This window comes from Mirounga leonina, unplaced genomic scaffold, assembly GCF_011800145.1.
Source record: "Mirounga leonina isolate KUSES-001 unplaced genomic scaffold, KU_Mleo_1.0 Mir_115, whole genome shotgun sequence".
Taxonomy (NCBI): Eukaryota; Metazoa; Chordata; class Mammalia; order Carnivora; family Phocidae; genus Mirounga; species Mirounga leonina.
Window position 1 is genome coordinate 59,545,072 of NW_023270268.1, and position 9,451 is coordinate 59,554,522.

Sequence of the window (9,451 nt, forward strand, 5' to 3'; positions counted from 1 at the left end):
AAAGGAAAGGAAAGGCAGACAGATAGAAAGAAAGAAAGAAAGAAAAAGACAGGTAAATACGTGAGGTGCGGATGTGTTAATTATCCCTATGGGTGAAATATTTTCACAATGTATATATACATCAAAACATCATGCTGTACATTTTAAAATATCTTAAAATTTTAATTGTCAATTTCCTCAACAAAGCTGGGAAAAGGAGAGGAAGGAAGAAAGGAATGAAGGAAAGAAGGAAAGAAGGAGGGAGGGAGGGATTTCTAAATCCCAATTTTTTTTCAGCTTCCTTCTTTATTCTACCTCCTTGTCAATCAATCCAGCCTAATATCAGTTATACATTTGACTTCTTCCTTTCCTTTCTCACTGTTTTTTTGGTTCCATAGTTTTCTTTATATTTCTTCTGCTACATTCTAATTCAGACTCTTCTCATTTGGCCTCTGGATTCTTTGGCGAGTCTTCTAAATAGTCTCTCTGCCTCTATGCTAGGGGCCTCCAAAGTAGCATGTATACATGCCCAAGGGAGCTCAGGAAAAGACCAGAAAGTAGAAATGAAGTTTATGTCATCCTTAAATAATGTTCACAATTTGTTTTTCAACACACATGATATATTAGTAAATTATCATGTACATAAATAAATTCTATTTATAAATAAAAGTTCATGTATAGAAAAGTCCATGATCAAAATACATTCTTTATTGATGTGGGACATGTTGAAAATAGTTTCAATATCATTTGTTCTATCCTCTGTTTATAAACTCCTAATGCACTGGATATTTAAACAAGATCAGCCATCATAAATCATCACCTTAATCTTGCTGTCTTCCTGCTCAAAAGCTGTCAGGGAATTCCATTCCCACAGTGAAAGTCAAGACTCTGAACTCTGGTATTCCCTCCTGCTCTGGCTCACTTTTTACGCCCACCTTCTAGAGCTCCCTAAACCCCATGCTTTCACATCTGACTCTATTATGAGGTTCGTGGGGCCTGGCATTATGATTTATTCATCATTTGTTCCTTACAAAGACATCTAGAATACTTTCAACTATTTGCAGAACTAAAGTGTTTTTTCCCAAACACAGATGGTTCATACACTAAATGGTTAAAAATGACATACTGACTTTTCCTATTCTCATATGTGCATCATCTTTCACATTAGATGAGGATCTCCTTGAGAACAAGGATAATGCACATGGGACAAAGGAGGCAGTTAATAATTGCTATTGAATAAATAAGTCCATAATCACAGAGTCAGCATTTTTAATATATTATACTTCAATAACTGGGAGAGAAAAAGCTATATAAGTTAAAATTTACAAAGTCACAGATCTTGTACTAAACAATCCAGAAACAAAACAGCTTTCCTTACATAAAGTCACTCATCTGGTTTTAATTTTAAATATAATGTTTTATTTTATAATACACAGTAAAGATAAAGCAATTCTACAGCTGGGAAACCTGAAAGCATTTTTTCTTGGGTATCTTCACACATGGAATCAATAGTATATGAATAATAATCATTATCCAAGCAAAACATAAACACTATTAAACAAATGTGATATAATAAAAAGGCAGAAAAAAGTCTGTCCTTTGTTACAGCAAATAACTTAGTTTTCACCCTAATATAAAACTACATAGTTGTATTTCACATACTTGAAACCAGAATTGAACTGTAAAAAAAAATTCAGTTTAGAAAGATTCTACTCAAGGTGAATTCTTAAAAATCATCTTGCAGATGAAAAATAAAATATATCTGAATAATGAAAGCTACAGATATGATAACCATAAAAATTAATCAAAATCCAGTAATATGCAGTTGTTAAAATAATAATAGTAGGTTCTTAAGTATAAAAGGGAATACGAGATCTGAAAAACTAATTTATATCTCTTCACTGAGTAAACTCCCTGAGAGCCAAATGGTATTTTCCTACCTTAATAATATTTCCTTTATTTTGTGACATCATGAGTGATTGATTACCCAATTTTCCCACTTGTCCAGATTTCCAGCGATATCCACTTGACCTTCAATATATATAAATGGAAGACAAAATGTAATTACTAAATACATTTCTCCTTTTAATGAAAACAAATATATTTTCCCTGTTTCAAGAAATGAAATTCAGTCATTAACATGTAACAGACCACCACAAAATGAAAATGAAATATCAATGATGCCATGATTTCCTCAGCAATTCTAAAATATAGCTCTATCATATTTGGAGCTTTTGAGAAGAAATGAATAAAAATAAAATGTCCAAACACAGATGAAGAATTTCCTTTTTTAGACATTTATGATGATTAAAGATAGCTTTACTGATTTATAGGAAACTTTACAGATTGTCATGCAGTTTTAAAAGCTTAGGGTCTACAAATGTAAAGAGGAAAAGGAAGCAAAACAATACCCAAAATATTCGGCAGATCTACTAAGCAATGAATTCCGTATTTAAGACTACAAATCAGCTGCCACATTGAAAGGTAACAGAGATGACAAAGAAGGCAAACTGTTTAATTTCTAGTTTTCAAAGCACTTTTGAGTCTCACAAAATTTTCTGAAGTCAACAGGGCAGAAGTCCAATTCTCACTTACAAAATAATGAGACAAAAACTTGCCCAAGGTCACACAGACAATAAATAATAAAGTCAAGGTCAGAACAATGGACTTCTTTCTTCCTGACCAGTGAGTGGCAGGTTCTCATTCTGGCTGTGACATTTACTATCTATGTGACCTTAGAAGAACACTTACTTACCTCTTCTAAAAACTCAGTCAAGCTTTAGAACATTTTTAAAAACATCTACAAAAGGTTCCTCAGCTAATGAAAATATCACTTATCAAATATCACTTGGATATTTGATATCCAAGTGATATTTGATAAGACAAAACAAAAGCAAATTTAATATATCCAAGTGATATTTGATAAGACAAAACAAAAGCAAATTTAATATACAAAAAGCCTGGTGATATTTAGTACCAGCCAAAGCACATGAGACATGCACTGTTATCCTCTGTAGGAGAAAGTTATACATTTTTGAAGCCTATCTGAAAGACAACTTCTCCAATATCCACCAAAATGTAAACTGCACATACACTTTGACCTAAAATTTCACCCTTTAATATTCTTGCATATGTAAAAATATATGTAGAAGCATGCTCACAGCAGCACTTATAACTACAAAATTGAGAAAATTTAATAAAGATCTGAAAAATACACAAAGAAATATTATGTGGCCATTAAAAGAATGAGATCAATTGCATGCTGATGTGGCAAGAGTGCTAAGATGTATTAAGTAAAAAAAAAAAAAATAGGGTGTGAATCATTTTATAACCTCACTTGTAAAAACATAAAAGACATGTGAAATTGGGGCGCCTGGGTGGCTCAGTCGTTAAGCGTCTGCCTTTGGCTCAGGTCATGATCCCTGCGTCCTGAGATCGAGCCCCGCGTCGGACTCCCTGCTCGGCAGGAAGCCTGCTTCTCCCTCTCCCACTCCCCCTGCTTGTGTTCCTGCTCTCACTCTCTCTCTCTGTCAAATAAATAAATAAATAATTCTTTGAAAAAAAGAAAAGACATGTGAGATATACACAAACACACATTCATACACATATATATATACATAGGTTTATACAAAGCTAAGATATTTGTGGAGGAAAAAAAAACTTAATTGTTAAAAGCAGAGCTACAAATGGGCTGGGAGTCAGCCTAGAGCTAAGAAGAAATAATTTCTGTTACATAACTATCAGTTCTGTTTGACTTTTATCATCTACATTTATTATTTTTATAATAAAGGAAAATGCTCAATAAAATTAGTATAGATACAAAGCACAATATTAGAGAGTACTCATTAATAAAATTTCAGCTAAAACACATTTGTCCAAAAATTTTAAACATACTTGAGGGTTTGAATGGTTCTTACATATGAACATGTAAACTCCTGCCCCCGCAAAGTCTTTTCATAAGTAAAAACAACCTTAAACGCAATCTCCTATGGGTGGCAGCTTTATGAGAGCAAAGGCCAACTTCTGCATTGCTGTGCTAAACATCCCAGACTTTCATGCTTCAGAAGAGTCATGTACGAAGAGAAATAAGAAAGTGTAAGACCAAATAAGGTTCAAAGGAAACAGCAGTAATGGTAATTTTAAAAAGCAACATGCCTTCTATAAAGGACACAAATAGAAAAAGTAGGAGAAATTTAATACTATTTGTTCATCAGGAAAAGCCAGAAATTATTCATTCAGGGCAGATCTTTTTTGGAATGATATATTAATATATGAATTAGTTCTTTACCCAATTCAGTTTATTCCTCTCAAAATCCCTAAAAATGTCACCTACTCTCTTTCTTCCTTTCCTTTGCTCCAAGCTGACTGGAATTCCTGTAGCTTCTTTTCCATCTGTTGGTTCTCCAATTCTAACTGGACCTTCTCCATCCTCAGTTCCTGAGCATTTCTGAGTAAGAGTTAAACACAGAATGTTCATTTGTAGTAAACAAACAACAACAACAACAACAACAACAAAAAAGGCAAAATAATTTTATATCATCTTTGGCATTTAATGAAAATTATGAATAGTGAGTAAGTGATGAAGTATTCTAACTACTTCCTTTGCATTCTGTGAAATATGGTTTCTAAAGTTAGCATTACCTTGCATTAACATTCTCCTTAACGTATGTATCTCTTCAAATCTCAGAATTTTGTTTTTCCCATTACAGTACTAAAAGTTTCAAATCATAACTCTGCCTTTACATATGCACAAATATCTATGCTATACAAATAGAAAGCAAAAGAAAAAATATTTTCTAATTTTCATACTGTCTTCACTCTAAAGAATTCAAATAGTTTGAAGCATACTGTTTAAAATAACTATTTTTTTCTCTATAGACAGAATACACATTTTTGCTGACCTGGTCATCTTAGAAATCTTCAATAAATTTCTACCTCTATGTTGTGCAAGTACAATACAAAAAAAAAAAAAAGAGAGAGAGAGAGAGCAGAGCTTGTTTGGGGCCTATTAGGGAGAAAGCACCTATTGAGGATCTCGGTATAGGAGCCATCAAAAGGATTGAATGGGACCTGGGCCAACACCACTTATTGTTTCCTCTGAAGGAAGGCAATAAGAAAAGAACCTACTTTGAGGACAGAGAGGAGCCCTCTTATAGATTCTCGCACAAGAGATTTTGATGATAATATCTGAAGCTCATCAAACTTTTGACACAAGCCATTTTCTTCATTTTACAGTTCCAGTCTCTTGTCAGAATTAGTCACTGACTCCATCTCCCATAGGTCTACACCAACCTAGTTGTCTAGCTTGTATTATCTATCATGAGTTTAAATCTCTTCCCTTATTACTACATTAGTGTTTGTCTATATACAAGTAGGGTGAGTACCCAAGGATTTGATGGCAAGGCATTGAAAAATAAAAATAATGGAGATCAGAAAAGGGAGCTAATTTATAGAAGCAGTCACCAAAGAGCAAGTGGGCCAAAGATACGTGCCCAAGTGGACACTATCTGGGGAGTTATAAGGAAAGTGAAAGGAGGCAGAGGCTGCCAGAGGGTTCCGAGAAGCCAGCAAGGATACGAAGGAGGAGGCACAATTTTCATTACATGTGCTCCACAAGTATTTCAGCCCCTAGTACAAATAGGCACGGTGGGGACAGGATATGTGATAGTACATGATAGTGTAGGAGACCCAGAAGAGTTTTCAGTACAGACAGGAACACAGGCATGCCTGAAGGTAACTGAAATACAGTATAGTGGTGCTGTCATTGGAGAAGTACATGCAGGTACCTGAACACACAGAAAGGGCACACAACCAGCTGATGGGCCTGCAAGAGCATTTCGGGGGAAAGAGAATTCTGAGCTGAGCCCTGAGGGATGAAACGAAAGTGGTAAAAGCAGCATTCCAGGAAGAAAGAAAAGTGTGGGCACAAGTGGACACGGGTGATGTGTGCGTCAAGGAGCAAGAGGTTCCATGTGACCAGGCACTATGTGCAGGATGGGAAAAGTGGTAAGAAATGGAACTGCTGAGGTGGAGAGTGGCCAGATCATGAAGAGCCATGTAGGCCATGGTGAGGATTTGTATTCTATAAGCAATGAGACTCGCCAAAGGACTTTAAGAGAATTGATCAGACTTGCATTTTATTTAGAAAGATCACCCTGACTGCAGAATGGGAAATTAGAGGGTGCAAGGCTGAAAGGCAAGGCAAGGCAGCCGGTTGGGAGACTATTTCGGTAATCCTAATAATAGAGAGATGATGCTGGTCCTACTGGATAGAGACAGTAGAGAGAAAAATGGGAGCATTTGGAAAATATAAAGAAATAAAATTAACTGGACTTGGAGACTGACCAGAAGTAGGTGACTCACAGGGAAGGGACAAGGAAGGAATCTAAGATAATCCTAGGTTTCTTACTTAGGCAACCAGAAGGATAATGATGCCTAGATCACTTTGGGATGGGATGGGGACACAGTTCAGGACTGATACCTGAGCTGGTCTCCCTGCCCAAAGTCTCAATGGCCCACAACACTTTTCACATGGCTTCCAGAGGAAGAGTTCAAGAGCACAAATGTGATTGTGTTATCACTTGCTTAGAAAACTTTAATGTTTCTGAAGACCCCCCTGTGGTAAAGGGATGAAACTGAAAAAAAAAAGAAAAAAAAAAAAGACTGGCTTACTGACCAAGTGATCAAGTTGATGGGATGCTATGGGTGTGAAACAAGACAAGGGTTCCTCCTAGAGACAGCCTCAGACACAGAGCCAGGGGGCAGGCAGGGCCACTGAGGAAAACTAGGGTTGATCCTGCAGAGACCAGGTCAACCCAACAAATCCAAGGGCCAGAAACAACCTGCTGAAATGAGTTGGAGGCTGAGAAAGAGGAAGACAAACGTTGGAGAACACCAATACATCAGACAAGGTTAAGATAATCGTTAAGACAGTATCAAATGAAAACAGGGGGACAAGGGGAATAAGGAAAGGGGGACAAAGGGAACTCTAGAGCAATTACCACAGAGTGGTTGTTCCTGTCCTAGCTTTTGTAGGTTATTGATCATGGGTGGATCAGGGAGACCTGCAGGCCATGGAACAATGATCCCCACCTTACCTCCAAAATAAATTCCAAACTCCTTAGTGTGGCATACAAGTTAATTTACTATCTATACAACCCTGCCCTTCTCTCCAACTTTGTTCTACAAATCTCTGTTCCATAAAACACCGGATATGTCTGAAAGTTCCCAAACTATGTGGTCTCTGTGCCTTTGCACAAGTTTCACCCAGTAACTACCCAACTAACTGCATCATTCAGGTGAAGCTTGGAGACCTCCTACCTGACCCAGTAGTTTGGGCCATGTTCTCATAGCCCCCTCTGCTTTCTCATCACACCACGCTTCACACTATCTCGTAAATGTGATTTTATCTATTCACATCCTCTACAAACTACCTTAGAGCAAAGATTGTGTCTTCTTACTTCCATATCCACCATTCCCTAGCACAGTGTGTAAAACATGTGCATTTAATAAATGTTTGGATAAATGGTTTATAGGTATATAAACACAGACGAGAAACATATGACCAAAACCAAATTTTGTATGCCCCCTTTTCTTTTTACACAAAAAAAGGCAAAATTGGTAATAGTAGCAATTGGATAGCTCCTCTCCCACCAAAAAATGGTAAAACGAAGACAGCTGATTGTGAACAACAGGGGTTTGAACTGCATGGGTCTACTTACAAATTTTTTTTGATAAATACAGTATTGTTGTCTTTTCCTTATGATTTTCTTAATAACATTTTCTTTTCTTTAGCTTAGTTTATTGAAAGAATACAGTATATAATACATGCAACATACAAAATATGTGTTATTTGAGAGTTTATGCTATCCATAAGGCTTCCGGTCAAGAGTAGGCTACTAGCAGTTAAGTTCTGGGGATGTCAAAAGTTATACATGGATTTTTGACTGTGCTAGGGGGTCAGTGCCCCTAACCCTCGTGTTGGTCGAGGGTCAACTGTGCTGAGAATGCCATATATTTGTGTAACATTTTCCAGTTTACACATGCTCTTACACACAGTATCTCAAAAGTGAAGGAAGAATTAGGAAGGCTCTGAAGACACTGCAGGACTACTGATCTGATTCAGGGAACTCAAAGCTCAAATTAAAAGTTGACAGCCCGTCCCTAATCCAAACCAGCTGGCATTGATACTCTAGAGAAAGGCCTTGGGAATTTCCAGTGGCCCTAGATGACCTCAAAGGGAAAGAGTGTATTGACACTTCCAGTCCTCCTGCCATGTCATGAAATTCCCAGGATACCCAGAATGGCTTGGTTCTAGCTGAATGCATCCACAAGGCAATCCAGGACAGAAGGTACCCCTCCTGAGAAAGGTGAACTTAACATACTGTCCCCTGGTAGGCGAAGGGCTAGGCTAGTTAGCACCTTCTATTCTCTGTTTAAAGATCTCTAGGCCCAATAGTCTCCCAAAATTTCAGTGCCTTTCAGTTTCTTCAGGGTGATTCCTTTTAATTCTGAACAAGTGTCACAAACTATTAGTAACTTTGTTAGATTGCTTTAATAGTCAATAAACCCAAATTTTACTTATAACTTTAACCTCAATTTTGCAGCATAAGTAATTTTAGTCCTCATTTTAAAAACTATTGTGGATTTATTATATATCCAACCTACTCTCTTATAAATAAAAATACACCAAAGTAAAGAAAATGGAGATAAGAACTCACAAATTTAAGCTCAAGTCTAAACTGTCTCATATAAAAAGAATACTTTAAATTACAACATACAGAAATTTTAGCAATTATTTCTATTTAAGTAATAAATATACATGCACTTACTTGTATTTCAGCTTTACAGAATTTCCAGGTTTTCCCCATGGAAGAACTACAAAATCTTTGGTGTTCATGATCACTGTCTTTTTTTTTTCCACTGTCTTAATATTATATAAAAATCATTGTGATTTGCAAAAACTTCTGAAAAAATAAGACAAAAGAATTATGCCAGAGTAAAGCAGGTAAGTTACAAATTCAAAACTGCATATAGTTCTGGCAAGTTTTAAAAACAGAAATCATTATGAGGGAAAAAGCTGAATTAAAGGTTAAACAATAAATATATACGTGCTAAATATAAATTTTATAAATATTTATATACTAATAAAGTTATAAATACAGCATACCTGATGGAACTAAAACTTCACCAATAATTATATAGCAAAAGACTATGGAAATAGTCGATTGAAAGTGAAGAATGAACTCATTAAGACAAACAGAACATATTCTGGCTCCTTCTATGGTAAAGAGTAAAAAAATATATATCAGGTTTTGTTCCCATCCAAAAATAATATCCATGGCTAAATATAGGAAAAGAAAAGGACTTTCGAGATACAATCCAAACTCAAAGCCTTTTTTTGTACATATATGGTAATGAAAATGAGAATTAAGGTATGTAATAATTACCCAAAGGCATTCTAATATCCTCA

The 9,451-nt window shown here is 35.9% G+C and overlaps 1 protein-coding gene across 1 annotated transcript in view; it reads right to left on the bottom strand.

Annotated features, from left to right (window-relative positions):
* ZBBX (zinc finger B-box domain containing) overlaps positions 1 to 8,892 on the bottom strand; it is a 110,243-nt gene extending 101,351 nt beyond the window's left edge. Inside the window, 3 exon segments of the mRNA XM_034988738.1 lie at positions 1,920 to 2,010; positions 4,313 to 4,426; positions 8,811 to 8,892. Coding sequence (XP_034844629.1) covers positions 1,920 to 2,010; positions 4,313 to 4,426; positions 8,811 to 8,878 — 273 coding nt within the window. The 5' untranslated portion in view covers positions 8,879 to 8,892.
* Between the last annotated feature and the right edge of the window lie 559 nt (positions 8,893 to 9,451).